We start from the raw sequence: 19,542 nt of genomic DNA on the forward strand, positions 1-19,542 counted from the left end.
CAAAGGAGTCAGGCGCTGGGGTGTCATGCTCCCTGATGTGCCGGCCTGGGGTGCAGCTCCGGATCCCCAGGGGCTGTCCAGAGCAGGCCCTGACCCGAGGGCACAGCTCCCCAAAGGGCACATCATTTAAGAAAGCTGGCCAGGCTGGCTCCCGCCTCTGGGTGGGGAGGGCATCTCCTTGCCCTCCCCAGGAGCCTGCCCACCACAGTCCTAGTGGCCTCTCTGGGCCCTGCAGCCACTGACTGGGCCCCTGCCAGCCCCCTTCTCCTCTCTGCCCAAGGTGTGCCCCCAAGCTAACTGGGTGGACAAGGGCCTGTCCCCATCATGCCCCCTGACTCCCTGAGCACCCCGTCACCTCGTCGGGGCAGGGGTTTACTTGGTAAACTGTTTGAGGGCCCTGGGCCTGGGGATGGCCGGTGGGGGCCTCAGCCACGTTGAGTGGGCCCTAGCCTCGGCCCTCCCTGCCCATTCCACTTGGCATTGGCCAGGAGGGTGAAGGGGGTGCCGCCTGAGCAGGATGGTGGGGCCCTGGCCACAGCTGCCCCTGCCGCAGGGCTGGCTCTTCTGCCTCTGAGCCCGGGTCCAGATTTCTAGTGTCTCTGCCTTTTGTCCTGGAGCTGAGCTGAGCGTGCCGGGGCCGGCGGTGGTGGCATTGCGGGGATGCTGGCTGGGGCCGCCAGCCGTAAGATGGCTGCCAAGGGCTAAAATGGCTGCCAGCAGCGCCCGGAGCAGCGCCTGGAGGCGCGTGGCAGCGGGCCTTGCCTGCGCTGGATCCTCACTCCTGCTTTCTCCCTTACGTGGAGATAATAGTAATAGCAGCAGTAATGTTTCAGGGCAGTGTCCTGGTTTAGAAGGATTTCCTGTCTGTCGCGCTCTCCTGGAGCCCCATTTGTCTCTGCCTCTGTCGCTGGCCCACCTCCATCTCTTTGTCGGGTTCTCTCGTCTTTCTGTCCCTGGGCTGGGTGTGCGCATGCGTGCGGCTTTCTGTCTCCACCTGGCCATTTTGGAAGAGCTGGGACCAGTCTCATTGAGTAGCCTCCTCCATTTCCTCCTACTCCACTGTCTCTGGCCTGGAGGGCTCCGTGGGGACTGAGTTGGTCCTGGGACAGGTGGGGTCGGTAGCAGGGACCCCCTCGGCAGCAAAGCCTTGACTGTGTGCCCCTCGCTGGGCACCACATGCAGGTGCTGCAGCTGTGCTCTTCCTGAGGTATGAATCTGGGAAAGGACGGCCCTGAGAGACATCAGGCTCAGGGCCCTGGTCCAAGGAGGCCCTAAGGTGGGCTGCCTACTGCCTCAGCCCCTTGCCTGCTCTCTCCTGGACCGGCTGGGGCTTGAATCAGAACCAGAGAGTCAGGAATGAGCTGAGGTGAGAGAACAACAAGACAACTCACATCCACAGAGAGGTTGCCCTCCCAGGAGCGTGGAAGGAGGTCCTGTGGGCTCTCTCCAGAGCAGAGTGCCACTAGCAGAGAAGTGGCCTGGGGTGGGATTCGCCATCCCTAAACACACCACAGGGGTGAGTGCACAGGGAGGTGTGGAAGGACACACCCCAAACACAAGGGGGTAAGGGGCCCTGTTAGCACTTATAAAGCTCCGTTTTCTTGATTTGTGACTAGATTTATTACTTTTTTTTTTTTTTAGAATTAAAAAAAAAAAAAAGTGGGCTTCCCTGGTGGCGCAGTGGTTGAGAGTCTGCCTGCCGATGCAGGGGACACAGGTTCGTGCCCCGGTCCGGGAAGATCCCACGTGCCGCGGAGCGGCTGGGCCCGTGAGCCATGGCCGCTGAGCCTGCGCGTCCGGAGCCTGTGCTTCGCAACGGGAGAGGCCACAACAGTGAGAGGCCCGCGTACCGCAAAAAAAAAAAAAAAAAAAAAAAAAAAAAGTGTAACCATCCTGGGGGCAGCCTGTTTTTTTTCCACCTGCCCCAGTGAGGCAGGAAGCTAGGAACTTGGTCGAGCCGCAGTAGGTCCTGGGCTCTGAAAAGCCTACTATTATGCCCACCAGCCCCAGCACCCAGGGCTCTTCCTTCCTTCCCAAGTGGCTGCAGGGTCCCCCCACTTCTATCTCTTGGGCCCATGTCACTCTTCGGGAACCTCCTTGCTGGTCACTCCCCAACGTGAGCAGCTCGACTGTGAGGCCAGTGTAGGATGGACACCCTGGTGAGCCGGCTGATTGTGAGGTGGTGGGCGAGGGTGGTGGAGGCAGGGTTACTCCAAAGAGTCGGGCAAAGCCCTGGCCAGTACCGGGGCCCGGTTTTCTGAGGCCACCCCATGCGATCCCCGTGTGAGAAGATGATTCTTTACCCAATGCCCGCCTTTCCCCTGCCCCACAACCTGCCCTGGCCCCCCTCTGCCACCCTCTCACCAGCTGTCGTGCCCAGGCAAGCATTCTGGAGGTCCCCGTTGTGCCCCTGGTACACAAAGCTTTGAGGACCTGGGGGGCAGGGGCGGGGGGCTTTCCCAAGCTCAGCAAAATATTCACACACACACTCCACCCTGCCCCCAGCCCTCTGTGAGCTCCCACCGCACAATGGGCCCTTGTCTCGGGGCTCCCTCCGAGCAGCTGTGGCACTGGGGCATGAGACAGCCCAGACAGGCTGGCACAGAGCAGGCGACAGCGTCAAGGCAAACCTCCCCCCCCCCAGCCCCGTGTTGCCAGGCACTGCCCGTAAGCATAAAGGTGAGGTGGGGGTGGCGTGGGCAGACAGGAACGGCTCTAATTAATGAAGGGAGGGAAGGGGCTGCTCCTCTGGAGCTTGAGCTGGGTAGAGAATGGGGGGCCCTTGGGTCCATCCCAGCTGTGCAAAGAGACAGTCGCTGGCTTCTCTCCTGGGCGCCTCCTTGCCCTGACTCTCAGCCAGTGCGTTCACTCGTGGGCAGCTTGCCCCCAGGGCACATCAGGCAGTGCTTGGAGACCGGTTTTTTGGTTGTCACAACTGGGGTGCTACTGGCATCTAGTGGGGGGGTGGAGGCTAGAGATGCTGCCAAACACCCTGCAGAGCCCAGGATAGCCCCACCACGGCGGCCGCGGTTCCTTCTCTCCCTGGTCTCCTCGGGCTGCTCAGGGAGGGAAGGAGAGTGGAGGTGTTGAGAAGGCTCGAGGGGCAGCTGCTTGCCTGGTGTTTGTGGAGCGCTTTGGTTTTGACCCATCCCCACCCTTTGTGTCTCCTGCAGAATCCGGACAATCAGATAGTTCAAACCAGCAAGGAGATGCGGACATCAAACCACTGCCCAACGGTCAGTGCCCCCTGCCCTCCTGCCTGTACCCAGCCTCCCTGGCCTGCTGTGCCCACCACGTCCTCCCCACACCCTTCTCTGCTCTCCCCGGCCAGGGCAGGCCTGCCCCTGCCATTCCGCTTCACTCAGCTGTCCCTCGACTGAACTTGGGCTGCTATGCAGAGGGGGAGGGCGCTCATCGGTAGCACACCCTAACTCCCAGGGAGATCTGAGACCCCTGAGGGCCAGCCTGGGGCTGGGACATGGGGCATGGGATGGAGCAAGTGGAGGGTGGGGAGAGCTTTGGGGAAACAGGCAGACATCCCCTCCTGGCCTTGTCTCCACTCACTCACTTGCCCTTTTCCCTCCTCAGGGCACTTAAGTTTCCAGGACTGTTTTGTGACTTCCGGGGTCTGGAATGTGACGGAGCTGGTGAGAGTATCACAGAGTGAGTCCTTCCTTCTGGGCCAGGGCTGAGTCAGCAGGGATGGGGGTGAAGCGGTGGGACTTGGACCCCACGTAGCCCCCCACTGATGGGGTCTTGGTTGGGGCGGGCGCAGACAGGTTTCCTGGGACACTCTCGGCCTCACTGGCATGGGGCTGGGTGGAATGGAGGCATCCAGAGAGCCCCACCTCTAACCTCCATTGCTTTGGAGGAAAAAAATCGTAACCAAGGACTCTTCCCAACAACCTCCAGCCAGGAGGAGGTTTCCTCAGCGGCCTTCACAGTGAACTCACCCCAGGGCTTCTGGGGAGCTGCTCATGGCAACAAAACAGGCACCCACAGTTTCCAAACCTCATCACACTCTCCCTTCTTCCCAGCTCCTGTTGCGACAGCATCAGGGCCCAACTTCTCGCTGGCAGACCTGGAGAGTCCCAGCTACTACAATATAAACCAGGTGACCCTGGGGCGGCGGTCCATCACCTCCCCTCCTTCCACCAGGTGAGCCCTGCACCCCGGCCTTCCCCCAGCCCCCAGGCATCTCAGGCGCTTTGGGCAGCTGTACCACTGTGGCCTGGGTGCTTCAGAACGTCATCCTTTGTTGAGGGCACTGGCTCCAGAGCTGGGGCTCACTATGCTCCCCAACCCCTGAGATTCCTGCTTTGTGCTGACACAGGCACTCGGCCTTGGGGACACAAACTCAAACAAGGCATGGCTTTGCCTAGAAGGTGCTCCCTGTGGGCATTGGAGAAGGCCTCTCTCTTGGGGATGTGACATTTGAGCCCAGGGGTCTGGTACAGGCATGGGGTGGATGCTCGAGGTAGAGAGAAGCAGCCTTCAACCTGGCCAAGGCTGGGCGGGCTGGCGGGACTGTCCCACGGAGGACTTCAGAGGCCAGAGGAGGGTATTTAGGGCTTAAAATCCACTGACGGCTTTTAAGTAGAAGATGCTGGGGATATATGTTCTAGAAAGTACTTCTAGAAGAAGTTAGAGGCTATCCCAGCAGGTTGGAGGGGAGGAGGGCCTGAGTCAGATGGGGGATTGGGCTGAGAGGGAGGGATGGAGTTGAGAGATATTTGGGAGGTAGATATAGTAGGCCCTGGTCAGGCCCTGGTCACGCAGGGCAAGGTGGGATCCTGTCCTTTTTTAAAAAAACCTTGGACATTTTGGTTCATTGTGAGGTTTAGGCATTCATTTTGATATGTTAGAATATTGCATTAAAATGTTATGATGTTTTCATATTTAATCATACTTTAATATAAAATAACATAATATCACGATGACTGAGTTTTGTGTCACCCCCTGGCATTTTTGTCCCTGGCCAGTGCCTCACACGCCTCACCCTAGCCGTGGGAGCTGATGGGAAATAGAAGGTGGGGCTGAGGAAGCAGTTGAGGGTTTTGCCCACTTCTTTGACTTGGGCAGTTCCATAGATGATGGATGGTATTGTGACTGAGAAGGGGCTCAAGGAGGAGTGGGTGGGCTGGGCCCAAGGGGCTGTAGGTCTGGCCTTGGGGGGTGGGCACACAGTGAGTGCCCTGAAGTGCTGCTGACAGCGGGCACCCACTCCCCACATGGAAGACTGTCAGTGCAGGCTTCCTCGGCCTGCGTACCAGCACCTCAGCTCATCCTTGGCCCACCTGACCCCTTTCCTCCTTCCCCAGCACCACCAAGCGCCCCAAGTCCATCGATGACAGCGAGATGGAGAGCCCTGTCGATGACGTCTTCTATCCTGGCACAGGCCGCTCCCCAGCAGCTGGCAGCAGCCAGTCCAGCGGGTGGCCCAACGATGTGGATGCAGGTATGGGCGCCACAAGGCCCGACCTGGAGCAAGGGCAGCATGGAGCCTCCTCTTCCCCCTCAGTTTACCCGGCAAACCTCCCACCGTTCCTCCTCCTGTTGGTGGCACTGCCTGTCTTTTCACCCCCTGAGCTTCCAGAGGAGGGCAGACCAGGAGAGCAGAGGCGGGCAGCTGGGTTGTCCCTGAGTGGGCAGTAGAGCCCACAGATGTGGCAGAAGGAAAGCAGAGGCCCCGACCCTGAGCCTCCGGGGCCCTGCAGTGGGGGCCGTGGCCTCCCGCTCAGAGCCTCCTCATCCTCCTTCTCTTGGTATTTCTTTAGAGAGGCTGCCCCGGTTCTACGGTCTTCGTGGTTTAAAGCCATTTCTTAAACTGGGCACTCTTGACGTTTGGGGCCACGGTATTCTCTGGAGCGGGGCCATTTGGCCCTGTAGGGTGCTGAGCAGAGCCCTGACCTCCACCCACTAGATGCCAGGAGCAAACCTCCTCACCAGGTGTGATGACCGAAAAGGTCTCCGGACATTGCTGAATGTCCCCTGGGTGGGGACAGGACCTTCCTAAGTTGAGGACCACTGGTCTAAAGGGCCCACCCTCACAGAGAGGAGCAGAGCCTAGTAAAGAGCGAGCAGCATTGTTTTCAGGCCTCCCGATCCTCTCTAACCGCACCCTTGCTGGTGAATACACCCACCTTCACCTCCAGTCTTGACGGGAGGTACGGGCACACCTGGAGAGCCCAGGCGGGACAGAGGGGGGCTGTGTGTGTGTGTGTACTGCACAGGTGGTGTGCATAAGGAGGCTGCCTGCAGGGCGCTTCTGCCGGACACATTGTTGGTGCAGCCTGTGTGTGTCCTCAAAGTATGGGTGTCTTGGGACCAGGTAGTGCAGACCTCTGTGTACGGGATGCGCATGAGGTGTGTCTGCGTTGCTCAGGCCTGGGCACAGGGGCCTTGTTCTCTGACGCAGGAAGACGAGGGTCTACCTGATGGTGTTTTGCTTGGTATTTTGTAGATGTTCCCCTACCGGGAAGGGCCAAGTGGATGGGCAGGGGCCAGGGCTGGGGGGGAAGCAAGACTAAAGGGCAAGGGCGTGCTTCTGCTTTCCTGCTGCCCCAGATGCAACCTCTGGCTTCTGCTCTCAGCAACCTGGGAGGAAGAGAGGACTCACCTCCGGGCCTTGGGCTGAGGGAGAGGGTTAGACCAGCAGCAAGGCTCACCTCTGCCGGACAGCGCTCCGGCACGACTCTGGGTGCCCCTCCCAGGGTGTCGTGGCCAGCACAGCACAGATGCTTCCCTGGGGGAACCTCTGGAGGTGCAGAAAGAAGGGCTTGAGAAGGCCCTGGAGACTCCCCAGCTAGGGCCTCAGTGAAGTGTTTCCTCAAGGACTGGTGTGCCTTGAGGGCCATGTCTACTGCTGGCTCCTGAGGCATGGGCCCCCAGGTCCCTCTGCGCAGACCTGGTTCCCGAGGAACCCTCCCCTCCGCAGTTCCCTCTCTCTCCTTTTCTTGGCTGCCTGCTGTCGAGCTTGCCACTTCTGCTCCTTCCAGCAGTCCTGCCACGCACGGCCCCAGCATCCTCCTGCAGCACCCCCAGCTCCCTCGCCTTCCCCCCTTTTCCTGTGTACTCATTCCCCTCCTCCCACCGACCCTGTGCTGTTTTCCTGTTCTGGGACAAATCACCAATTAAGCAGCCCAGCTGCAGGACTGGGAACAGCTGGGGAGGCACTGTGCGGCCATGGGGACAGCTGTGCACAGCTGGTGGAGGCGCTGCCCCCATCGTGCCAGCTATCAGGTGGCACACAGCTGCTGCCAGATAACACCTCTGCTGGCGGCTGCGAGTTCACCCTTTCCCCGCCTCTTCCCTCCGTGGTTAAGACAGCTCTTATTTCTGTGTTCTGAAGCCTCCCCCCGAACCCCCCGCCACCCAGCACACACACACCCCACCCAAACCGATTCAGTTTGTGTCCCAATGATGGCAGCTCTGGATATCTGCCCTGACTTCCCCTTATCCCTCCCAGCCTGGGCATAGCCTCAAGGCCCAGCTGAGGACAGGAGACAAGCTCCCCTGGGGGACCTGGCCTGGGGGCCCTGCTTTGTATAGCATCTTGGATGTCATGCCCACTGGGCACAGAGATGACCTTGATTGGCAACATCAGGCTCTTAGAGGGAGAGCTCAAATGGGGTATCCTCTGTGTCCCTGTCTCCTGCTGAATGTCACCCCATCTCTGGTACTGGGAGCCGAGCAAAGCCCTGGAATTACCCATGCTCTGACAGTCCTGCCTTTGGGTCCCCTGACTGAGGAAGTCCTTTCCTGTCTAGCCGTAACCCCAGCATCCGCCCAAGCCCTCCAGCCTCCTCCCTGCTCTCCAGTCAGATGCTGTTTCTCCACTGTGGTCCTTCCCAAGGGCCAATGGCTGTGCTTTCCCTTCCCGTAAGGAGCTCTGGTTTCTTCCCATCGGAACCTCCCAGAGCCCAGGGCCCGCGCTGCGTGGGAGCTTAGTTCCCTGACCAGCGACCAAAACCGCGCCCTCACCCCCACCCCACCCCGCATGGAAGCGCGGGAGTCCTAAACCCCTGGACCGCCAGGGAAGTCCCTGGGCCGGCTCGCTCTGAAGCTGCTCTCCCGGGCTCCTCCTGCACACCTTCCCTGCCCTCTGGCCCTGCATCCCCCCTTTTACTCTGTGCCCCTTGAGCTCCTTATCTGCTTGTCAGGGGGCAAGATGGGCCCCCTTGCTCACTCCCTGCCCAGTGCACCGAAGGGCCTTATTTTCCTCTCCTGTCGGCAGCACCCACGGCAGGATGGTCTGCACACGGCCTGAGAAACAGAGCCACAGTCAGGCAAAGGAGGCAGGAGGGAGCCTGGTGGGGGAAGGGGCAGCCGGGAGGGGGCCGAGGAGAGAAGGAGTGAGCTGCTGGCTTCCCACCTTCCCCTGCTCCCTCCCCAGCCCAGCTAAACCTGCCCTGTGTTGCTGATTCCTCCCCCCAGGCCCGGCTTCTCTAAAGAAGTCAGGAAAGCTGGACTTCTGCAGTGCCCTCTCCTCTCAGGGCAGCTCCCCGCGCATGGCTTTCACTCACCACCCGCTGCCTGTGCTTGCTGGAGTCAGACCAGGTGAGAAATGGAGGGCCCGGAGGGGGGCAGTGGGGGTGGCAGAGGAGCCCACATGGGCAACTGGCCAGGCAAAGGGGCCAGGGCCGACCCTGAGTGACAGCCCCAAGCTCTCTGAATGGGCTATGGTATGGCAGTGGGTGGGCATGGGAACGGGCCCTCCCTCCGCAGCAGCGCCTCCTCCAGACCCAGGCCAGCCCTTGGGCCTCCTCACCTTGTTCCTCAGCACTCTCCCACTTGCTTCTCACACCCCTTGTGCATGATGCATGCTTGTGCGCTGTGCGTGCACATGAGTGTGTGTGTTTGCTTGTGTGCGTGTGCAGGTGCTGTGTACGTGCATCGGATGCGTGTGTGCTCGTGTGTGTGGCACAGGCCTGTCCTGAGGCTTCCTCCCACTTACCCCTGACTGCAGAAGCCTCAGGCCCATTCCTACGCAGTTCTCCTGTCCTCCCTCCAGCTGTGGGTGGGATAGCCCAGGCTTCTCCCTCTGCCCTCCTTTCAGCTCTTGTCTCTCAACTCCTCACAGAGCCCGGGGCCTGTTTTCCCAGCACCAGCCCAGGTTGGTGTGAGCACAGGTTGAGAACAGTACTCCTAGGAGCCCAGGCTCCCTTCTCGGGGCCTCCCTGCTGTTTTCCAGAAGTGAAGGGCTAGGCCAAGGGGGAAGGTGGTACCTGGGCTGCTCTTCAGGGAAAGGAGCTGGCCCTGCTGCCTTGGGAGCTCTCTTGCTTCAGTCTCACGGAGAGAGTGCTCGAGGGGAGGATGCCTCCATGTTCTGGAGGGGATGGAATCAGGCAGGAAGCTGTGGAAGCTGAGTCCTCAGCCACTTGCCTCTTCCCTCTCTTGGCACCTGTCTGGCAGAAAGAGGCCTGGATTTTTTTCTGAACACTGCCCTGTGTCCTGTGTCCACCCTCTGTCTCCTGGGCCTTCCACGGAGAACACTGAGGTTTACCCTCCTGGCTTCTTCCTCAGGGCCTCCTGGCTGGGAGCCCAGAGGCAGCCAGCAGCGGGGCAGGGCGTGGTGGCCGCAAGGTGGGGGCGGGGAGCCCAGGCCCTCTGCACAGGCAGCGGGAGGGCAGCAGGCCCTGCTCGACTCAGCTTTTATGAACTCCAGAGAGAAGCCAAGTTTCTTCAGGCCCCTAATGAAACTGAGAGCAAGAGGGAGCTGATTGGAAACAGACAGGAGGGGGAGGACTTGGCCAGGGAAGAGCTGGGGCCTGCTCCAGGGTGGGAGTTGTGCGTTCGGGGACGTGCGTACGAGCGATGGGGCTGAGCACAGAAGAATGTGGCCTGGGCGGCAGCAGCCAGGTGCACACCCACCGCACGCAGGAGATGTGTGTGTGCACTGCAGGGGCCCCTCTTGCACTGGCGCAGGGCTGTGTGTTTATCTGCAGCCCCACAGAACTGTCTGTCTCCTCATCGAGGCTCCCCACCCGGGCCCCGGACCGGGGTGAGGCGAGTGAGGCACTCACCTCGGCGCAAAATGTCAGGGAGCCCCTGAAATCTCAGTCATCAAGATACATTTTATTTTAATGCAATATTTCTAAAAATTAAACCGATTGCAGAGATACACGATGAGCAAATGTCAAGATTTTAAATAAAAGATCGGACCGACCTTGCGCTTGCATGACCCTCACTTCCCTCACCCTAACTCTGGCCCTGGTTCCAATCAAACTTTATTTACAAAGATAAGCAGCTGGTCTGTGGGTCCCGGTTTGCCAATCTGACTTTTTAAAATATTGCATTAAAATGTTATTTATCTTGATTTGCTGAGTTATTTGGCACCATCTTAACTTTCACACTAGCGGCCAGTGCCTCGCTCTCCTCACTCTGGTCCCTGCCCTGCTCCTGCCCGTTCTCTGGATCCAAAGTGCTCTGACCAGCAGTTCTCCTTGTCTTCAGTGCTCCCCACCCCACTGCCTCCTAGGCCCTGACGATGCCCTTTTCTTCCTGCCACGTGCATGCAGGGAGCCCACGGGCCACAGCATCAGCGCTGCACTTCCCCTCCACATCCATCATCCAGCAGTCGAGCCCATACTTCACGCACCCGACCATCCGCTACCACCACCACCACGGGCAGGACTCGCTGAAGGAGTTTGTGCAGTTTGTGTGCTCGGATGGCTCGGGCCAGGCCACCGGACAGGTGAGTCCAGAGGACCCCACGAGCCCCTCTACAGCTCATCTTTGCGTCTGTCTGTCTGTCTCAGGGCTCACAGGGAGAGGGCCCAAAAGCTGGAAGCCCACCTGGGGCTGCAGCAGCAGAGAGCCGGTAGTGCCGAACACCTCGATCTTCTGGGTCTGGGAGTAGGGGTCCACGTATCAGGCCGGGGCCTGTCTGTCACGGTCCAGAGATGAGGGGGCAGTGGCTGGGCCCACCTTGCTTGGGCTTTTTGCCCTCCTTGTGGTCTTTTCCTCTAGCAGGAGTGTACCCATGATCTGTCCAACCTGGGCCCAGGCCCCTTAGCTCCTAACACCCCTCTTAAACCTCAGGGCTGCAGGGATTTGGTAGGTTCTAGACCAAGGTTTCCCACTATTGACACTTGGGGTTCTTCATTCTCTGTTGTGTGGGGATGTCCTGTGCACTGTGGGGTACTGAGCGGCATCCCTGGCCCCCACCCACTCTATGCCAGCAACACCGCCCCCTCCCCAGCTGTGTTGATCATGAATGTCTCCAGATTTCGGTGTGCCCTGGGGGCATCATCATCCCCCAGTGAGAAGCCCTTAGTAGAGGGCAGGCCTAGTTCCACAGGGTCTTTCATGAGACTCCTGTTGGCAGGACTCTTAACAAGGGGGTTCTCGGGTCAGTCATGGTTCTGGAGTGAAGTCTTCTGCTCCTCAGCCTGGGAGAGAGACTGGCTCCCCATGGAGCTCTGTGGCCCCACTGTCCTTCTCCGTCAGCAAGCCCCCGGGGCCTGGTCACTGATGAGCAGAAACACAGAGCCACTCAGCAAAGGAATTATCCCAGACGGCAGTGGGCCAAAGGTGACCCTTCCGTGGGACAGTGGTCCTTGTTTAGTCCCTGGGAGACCATTCCAGGTTGGGGCATGGTGGTCTCTAGACCTCTGGGAATGTTCTGGAACTCCAGCAGCATGCTGTGCTATGAGAAGGCCCAGCTCCTTTCCCCACAGTTGGTCCAGCCTGGAACCCCACTGTGAGAGATCAGATGGGGAGGACACTCAAAGTGCCTTGGTAGGGAAAGACATTGGGAAGCCCACGCCAGAGGCAGCCCAGCGAGAGCAGCGGCCCTCCGCTCAGCCTGGTGCGGCCTCGGGGCGCCCTGCACGGTGCTGGTGTATTGATCTGGGGCAGGGCCGTGGCTCAGCCTCCTTGCTCTCGCTGTCTAGGACAGAAGCCAGTCTCCTTCCCTACCTCCCGCTCTTCTTCCTCTTCCACTTTTCTCATCTTTCTCTCCCCTTTGCCCTGCAAGGGTTTCTTTTGCTGGCTCTGCAGCTCCTTAGCACACTCAGAGCTTCGCCCACCTCTCTGGACAAGCTCTGTCCACTCTTAGGGGCCTGGAGGGAAAAGTGGACATGACTCCAACAGCTTCCGTGCTTCCTTCAGAGATACCGGCAGAGTCTACGGGAGCTGCCAGCATGTGTCCCAGCCCCCAAGGGGCCTGGGGTCTGGAATATGGATCAGAGAGACCAGGAACCCTTCCGTGCCTGCTTCTCACCTAAGGACGCAGCTGGGGTTTGGGATCAGAATGGCAGCCACCTGGGGGCCCGACTTAGCCCAGAGAGCCTAAGCTGGCCCACAGGACCCTCAAGAGTGGGGGTCAGTCCATCCCTGGGCATCCCGATGGCCAGGTCTTGCGCCTGTCCCTGATCAAGGGCTCAGGAATTCCCTGGAGGTCCCGTGGTTAGGACCCTGTGCTTCCACGGCCGAGGGCCCCGGTTCAGTGCCTGGTCGGGGAACTAAGATCCCACAAGCTGTGTGGCGTGGCCAAAAAATAAATTAAAAAAAGATCAAGGGCTCACTTGGCCTAGACGGTTCTCTTCTCAAGGCAGGTGCCTGCTTGGAGTATACCGCAGACAAAACACTACCGATAGGGGAGCAAACAGCCCCTCTGGTTAAACAGAGAGTCTGGTTCGGCTGGAGAGCAGTCTCTGCAGGCTTCCTCTTGTGGCCTGTTGTGCCCAAGAGTTGGGGGGGTGGGGCTTGAATTCTGCAGTGAGTCTGCTCCATTGGGCCCAGTTTCTGAGAGGAGGCTAGAGATGGCATCACGCTATGGAGGAGGGGCGAGCCAGAGAGAGGCCCTGGGCTCTGCAGCTGACCTGGTGGCAGACGGTGGCGGTACAGGGCTGTGCTTGCTCCATGGCCACCTCCAGGGTAGTAGTTCTCAGTCTTCGCATGTATGAGAGTCACTTGGAGGCTTCACTAACACACAGGTAGCTGGGCCTCACCTAATTCTGATTCAGCAGTTCTGGTGTGGGGCCGAGAATCTGCATTCGCCCCCAAGTTCCCAGGTGATGCTGCTTCTGGTCCGCGGACCCACTTTTAGAACCACTGATCTAGAGACTAGAGGAGTAAATTCCTAATCTCCTTGAGAATCTGAAGTTATGGATCATCTTTGCAGAAAAATATACGCATACAAAATTTTACAGACAACTTGCAGAATGGTTCCCAGGCACCTCTTAGACCTCAGCATAAGGCCCTGATTGAGAAAACCACATTGGTAAAGGCCAAGGTCAAATGGAGACACCACTTAGAGGACATGCAAAGGGCAGAAAGAGGATACCTGGTTAGCTGTATTTCTGTCATAGAGAAGAGGCCACCAGGTGAGCACGATGAAGAAGTTGCAGGGCCTGATGGGAGAGTATGACTCTGGGAGGCAGAAAGCCTGGTTACTAGCTCAGCCTTGACCACCAGTGCCAGAATGGCCAGGCCCACATCTTCATCTGTCAGATGAATGTGAGGAGCTATCCCAGCCCCTAGGTTCCTTCTAAGATCTTAACTCACAAGGTCTTAAGGCACTGCAAAGTCACAAGACCTTGAGATTTTTAAAACCTCAACTTGTACCCCAACCAGAGCTGAGACATCCTAGCCTGGCTGGGACTTGCTTCCGGAAATTGAATGTTGTAAATCAGCAGGTTTCGATGTCTGGCCATATTGGGCTAGGATTTGCTTTATTGGATGGGATTAGTGATTTAGATCCTCCTAGGCAGAGACAGGCTCTGAGGAGCCAGAGGCTGCCCTATAGGAGCAAGGGCTGCCTGGAAAGCTCCCGTGTCCCAGCCCCCCTGGAGCCCAAGCTCAGGACAGCCCGGAGAGAAGAAGTGAGGCTGTGAATCTGTTGGGATCATTCCATTTCCTGCCCTGATGGAAGAATGAGATAGGAACAAGATAGCCTGTGAAAATGAGGGAAGGCAGTTTCCACGTGGATGTCAGAACCACCCTGGAGAGCCGGAAACCCTTGCTCTCTGGCCGGTGCTGTTGCTTGGAACTGAAAGGTCCATTTCCAAAATGACACCCAGCACAAAGGGTCTTCAGCCCAGGACACCAATAAGCACTAGAAGCAGCCACTGCTCGCTTTTGTCACGGGCCTCTAAGTGGGCAGGAAAGATCAAGTCGAGGGAACCGTTTGGAGGGACAGCGTCAGACCTAGGTGACTGGTCACTAGAGGTGAAGGATGGAGGGTGGGACAGCAGAAACGCAGAAGGGCATGGCCTGCGCGGTTCAGCCATGGGGCTCTGTGGTTTTAAAGTGCAGCAGGATGGACTAGTTGATTCAACTCAGTCAGTGGGACTTGAGTGCTACATGCTTGGGCCACACAGAGGTGACATTCCACCTGCTTGTTGGGGAGCCTTGGAGGCAGTCTGCTTCAGAGGCTCCAGTGGAGGTCAACAGTGTCCTGGAAGAACAAGAGAGAGAGAGATGGATGGTGATTCAGGACACCTGGCTGGTCCCCATGCTGGGGATGGTGTTTTCTGAGCAGGCTTTGAAGGGTGTGAGAAAGGGCATTCTAGAACAGTGGGTTCTGCAGTTGGCAAGTGTGCAGCCCCGACTGCTTAGGCTGTGTTCTGGAAACCCCAGTAGGTTTACAATGGGAAGTACTCGGCGGGGAGGGAGTGTAGGGGCATGAGTGGTGGAAGACCCCATCTGGGCTCTATCACGGCGACCTTGCGTGCCTGGCCGGGGAGATTATGTTTTATGTCAGATGTAGTCGTAGCTGTGGAAGGTTTTAGGGCATCGGAGAAGTCTGAACTCCTTTGGGTTTGGGAAGAGGGTTAATGAGTCTGTTGGAAAGAATCTGTAGGATCCTAGGAGTTAGACAGACATGACTCTGAATCTCAGGCCTTTCCAATGACAGCCGGGTGACTTTGGCTAGACCACTTAATCATGAAGAGCCTCAGTATCCCCTGTTGTGAAAGGCCGAGAGTAGAGCTTCCCTCGCAGCAAGGTTTCTCAGCCACAGCACTGTTAATCTTTGGGCCAATGAGCCTCTGTCCTGGGGGCTGCCCCGTGCGTTGTAGGGTGTTGAACAGCATCCCCAGCCTCCATCCCCAAGCTGTGCTAAGCGGAATGTCTCCAGACACTGTCAATACCCAGAACTGCCCAGAAGCAAGAACCACTGCCTTACAGGGTGGTTGGAGGATCGGACACAACCTGAGTGAAGGGCCTAGTACAGAGCCAGGTGCCAAGGGTGCTGAGCTGCTGAGCACACTGTCGGCAGAGGGGAGGCCCCTTGGGAGTCTCACTGTCACAGTCCAGGTGAAACCAGTTAGGAGAGAAGGACGACCCAGCTGGACACGTCTAGGGGTGTGCCCCACAGGGTCTGCCCACCAACAGAAGGAGGAGCATAGGAACCTCCCAAGGTCCTAAACCTGGGTAGCTGGGAGGGCAGAGGTTTGACCCACAGGAGAGGAACCGGTTTAGGATGAAAAGCTGTGGCCTGGCCCCCTTGAGCCCAGGCTGCAGGTGGTCATCGAGGGCACTGCCCAGAGCAGCAGGAGGTGTGGAGCCCAGGGGAGCTGTGTCTGCCAGAGGCTGGGGACCTCTGCCCTCCCTTGTGGTTCCTACACCCCCTGAAGCCCAAAGGCTGATTGAACACAAGGCCACACATGGGGCCTGGAGGAGGAAACTCAAGTGTAGGGCACAAGAGGGAATAAAGGACAATTAGTGGATCTGGTGACCAGACATCCCCAGCTTCTGAGGGAAAGCCACTCAAAGAACCTTGTGGGAACCAGAGCTGCCAGCAATGGATTTTCCTCTTGGGCTGTTCTGTAGCAGATAAGCCAGCACCCCACTGTCCTCAGGCTACCAGAGCCCAGGGCATGCTCCCTGGCATCCCCCCGAGGCCATGACATGGGGCAGATGCTGGTGGGCCTGTGGTCCTTGGTGGGGTCTGCTGGTCCTACCCCAGGGGCCCACGGAGGGGAGGCATGTGTGTGTTTTAGGGGGGCACAGGAGGTAAGCTGGTACATCTTTCCTGCCATAGGAGAAGGTCTTCAAGAGCGTGAGAGTTCTGAGTGCAGCTGCTTGTACGGCTAGGTGGCATGTTTCGGTACCTAAAACCTGTTCCCTAAGAAATAACAAACCACCCGTCGGACATCCCCCTTCCTCCCTCCCACAACTTCAAAAGAGAACTTAAAAAAAAAAAAAAAAAAAAAGAGAGAAACACCTGAGAGACCAAATAGAGGCCTTACGCCCTCACCAACCCTGTGCCCTGGAGGAGAGAATCCCGTCCTGCATCATCTTCCGCCGGGAGCGCCCGCTCTCAGGAGCGAGCTGGCGTGGCCGCGCAGGGGAGCGTGTGTCTGTGTGTGATGTGCCTTCATGCGTCACTCTATTTATGTTGTTCGCAGCCCAACGGTAGCGGCCAGGGCAAAGTCCCGGGGTCATTTTTGCTACCACCGCCGCCTCCAGTGGCCAGACCTGTGCCCCTTCCTATGCCTGATTCCAAATCCACCAGCACTGCCCCAGACGGCGCCGCCTTGACTCCTCCATCACCTTGTAAGTGGACGATGAAACCGAAACCACAACGCCCAGCGTCCCCAGCCCATCCAAACAGTCTCCACTGCAAAAAGAAAAGCCCCCTCCCTCACTGCCAAAGCCCCCCAACCCAGAGTGCCACGGAGCCTCCCACCCAGACAAGAGCAGAGCTGAGCCCCCCAACCACGGCCTCCTGGGCCTTAGTTGCACCAGCCAGCACCCCACTAGCCCCCCTGCCCGCCCACTGCTCCCAGCTGGGGCCCCTGGCCCAGGCCCCTTCCGGGGGGCGGGAGAGGGAGCACAGTGGGGCACACAGGCCAGGGGTGCTGGCCAGGGGGGGAGGGGGGAGGGGAGGCACAGCCATGCCATCTTCATGCCTAATTGCTGTTTTTTCATTTTTTGTTTTTTCGTTTTTTGATTTTTTTGTTGTTTCGTTGTGCCCCCCCCCACACCAAGAAAATTAAATGTGACCACAAGGCGACGCCACCACCATCCCCTTTTTGCCTTTGCCCCCCTCACCTCCATTCTGGGTCCCTCAGGCCTCTAAAGGTGCAGCAGGCCAGCCCCCGACCCCCTCCCTTCAGCCTTCAGTCTCACATTTGGTTTCTCGTTGTTCCTCTTTTTTTTTCCCCCCCTTCCCATCCCTCTCCCTTCCCTCAATTTCTTCCCCAGGTTGGATGTTCCAAGGACAAGGAAGGGCTCTGGGCCTTGGCTTACTTCATCTCTTTCTCTCTCTCTCTTTCTTTTTTTTTTTTTTCTTTTTAAACCGATGACAAATTTTGTCAAAGGGAAGAGAAAAATCTGAGTTGAGAGGCCCAAGCTAGACCCGACGACGCTTGAAGGACAGGAGAGGCGGAGGGTGGGCGGCGTGCCGTCTGTGGGACTGTGGGTGGGGGGTGGGCAGCGCTTCGGGCGCTCTGGGGGCTGGCAGGCCGTGGGCCAGGACTTCGGGACAGCGGCGGAAGGGGTGGCCCATCTCACCACTTTTCTTCGTCTCGCGCTCTCTGTCTCACCTTCTTTTTTCTTGGTTTGAGTTCTTTTCCCCTGTCCATCCTCTTCATGCCATCTTCTCATCTGCATTCGCCACAAGACACGAAGTCATGGTCATGGTCATTGGCGGTGGGCAGGGTGGGAGAGGGGGAGCCAGGCTGCGGGGTGGCTGGGGGCCACTTATGGACAGAATCTGGTGAGCACGGGGTCCCTGGGGTGTATCTGGTGCAGGGGGTGGTGGGGTGGGGGCTCCCAGTTAGCTGTGACACTCCTTGTCCTCTCTGGGGGCATCCTTCCTCCTGGGGGTGCAGCGCCAGTCCCCTCCCATAGGGCTCCAGCCAGACAACCCAAGAAGAGCTCCTGGGTATTTGGCCCATTTGCCCCCCAGACCCTAGAACCGTTGCCCCGGTGCCCAAGCCCTGGGCCTTTGCCAGGCCCTCTGGCCTCCTCCTCGTCTTGTACCTCGGGTCCCAGGGAACAGCAGGACCATAGGACCTGGCTCATCCATCGAAGGAGGAGGATGTGTGCCGGGCCTGAGCCTTGCCACCCCTGTGCCTGAGCCAGCAGCCAGCACCCAGACCCCTCTCTGACCCTGACCCACCCAGCTCAGCCCTCTGTTGGGACCCTTCAGGTTTCCCAAACCACCGGCCCCATCCTTGGGTCCAGAGTGTTAAGTGGTGTAGCACCCAACTAGGCACCCCAGTTGGAGGGGTGGCCTGGCTGAGATGGCCTTCTCCAAGCAGGATGGGGCCGGTCTGCCAGAACTCCCGCCCTCCCCGGCTCCCTCTTCTCCAGACCCAAGAGGGCCGGTAGGAAAGCGAGGGTATTTGCTTCGGGTGCTCTGGGATGAGGGGTATCCCTGGCCCTGCCTAGTGCCTGTTTAGGGGACAGAAGTGGGCCCATGGGGCCTCAGCTATAGCCTCCAGGGCCATGAAAGAGGATGCCTGGCTGCAACGGAGTGCCAGGGGTGGGGGACTGTGTGCTCCTGGTCCAGTGAGAGGAGGAGGGGGCCCCTCGGGCCTGTCCTTCCCACTGCCAGCTTAAGCCCAGGCAACGTGGTCTAACCTAGTCTCTCCCTCTCTCAGCAGTCCCAAAGGGCAGTGCCCGGGCAGGCTCCAAGTCCTCACGGGGTCTCTCCCTCTCTCCCCTGCTCCCCACAGCATTCGCAACGACAGGCGCCTCCTCTGCCAACCGGTTTGTCAGCATCGGACCCCGGGACGGCAACTTTCTGAACATCCCACAGCAGTCTCAGGTAGGAGGCCCTGCCCACCAGGTGGATGCAGGCAGGGGTGGGGGCATCTTGGTGTCCGGGAGGAGGCAGGGATCCTTGGGGCAGTCCGGGAGAAGAGGCTGGGGCAGGGCTGGAAGGCTCAGGCTTTTGCATGCCCAGCTGAGCCTGCCTCCCCAGGCAGCCCCCAGGCCCCCTGGCTAATCAGCTAATTGGATAATTAGCTCTGACAGCCCTGGCCCTGGGGAAGGCAGCCAAGGACCCAAGGCTAGAGGCGCTCTGGGCCAGGCCTGGTGGAAGCAAAGATGGAAGCAGGAGGCTCCATCCGGAGGAGGACAGGGTCTGCCTTGTTGCTCTCCTTTTGCTCCGGCTGGATGCCCTAGCCCCTGGCCCTCCCCTCTTCCTTGGTTTTGGGTGGGCTGGGTTGGGGGTGGAGGAGGGACAGAAGCGGCCTGGTGGGCTATGTGCCCAGAGACTCTGGCACTGAGGGTAAGGCAGGGCTCAAAGCCGCCCTGGAGGGGCGGCTCCCCCACGTCCTGTGAATCCTGTTAGAGGGGAGGCCAGGCTGCTGGAGCCCCCAGTCCTGCTGCCATCTGCCCCCAGTTCCCACAAGGAAATGCCACCCCTCCAGCCCTCCTGCTGGAGGCCCCTGGACCTGGTTTTGCACAGGCATCTTTGCACACACATGCACGCAGGCCCTCTCCTCCCTGTGCCTGTCCCCAAGAGGCTGGGAATAGCCTGTAGAGCCCAGGGCTCTCAGGGCACAGGGACCAGCCTCCGGAGCAGGGCAGAGGCAGCTTTTACAGTATGAGGCTTCTGGGGAATGGAGGGGAGGGGAG

The 19,542-nt window shown here is 58.9% G+C and overlaps 1 protein-coding gene across 6 annotated transcripts in view; it reads left to right on the plus strand.

Annotated features, from left to right (window-relative positions):
• Window positions 1-19,542, plus strand: part of NFIX (nuclear factor I X) — a gene marked incomplete at its 5' end in the record, with an annotated part of 97,112 nt that overhangs the window by 70,963 nt on the left and 6,607 nt on the right. For 4 of the 6 annotated variants that reach the window (XM_079919046.1, XM_079919045.1, XM_079919047.1 and 1 more), the window contains 7 exons: window positions 3,174-3,236; window positions 3,589-3,663; window positions 4,038-4,158; window positions 5,322-5,458; window positions 8,437-8,559; window positions 10,521-10,696; window positions 18,636-18,727. In XM_079919046.1, coding sequence (XP_079775172.1) covers window positions 3,174-3,236; window positions 3,589-3,663; window positions 4,038-4,158; window positions 5,322-5,458; window positions 8,437-8,559; window positions 10,521-10,696; window positions 18,636-18,707 — 767 coding nt within the window. In that variant the 3' untranslated portion in view covers window positions 18,708-18,727. Of the gene's footprint in view, window positions 1-3,173; window positions 3,237-3,588; window positions 3,664-4,037; window positions 4,159-5,321; window positions 5,459-8,436; window positions 8,560-10,520; window positions 10,697-16,358; window positions 16,507-18,635; window positions 18,728-19,542 lie in introns of all 6 variants that reach the window. The other 2 variants (XM_079919050.1, XM_079919048.1) reach the window with 2 other exon arrangements.

The sequence above is a fragment of the Stenella coeruleoalba genome (genome assembly GCF_951394435.1).
Source record: "Stenella coeruleoalba genome assembly, chromosome: 3".
Lineage (NCBI taxonomy): Eukaryota > Metazoa > Chordata > Mammalia > Artiodactyla > Delphinidae > Stenella > Stenella coeruleoalba.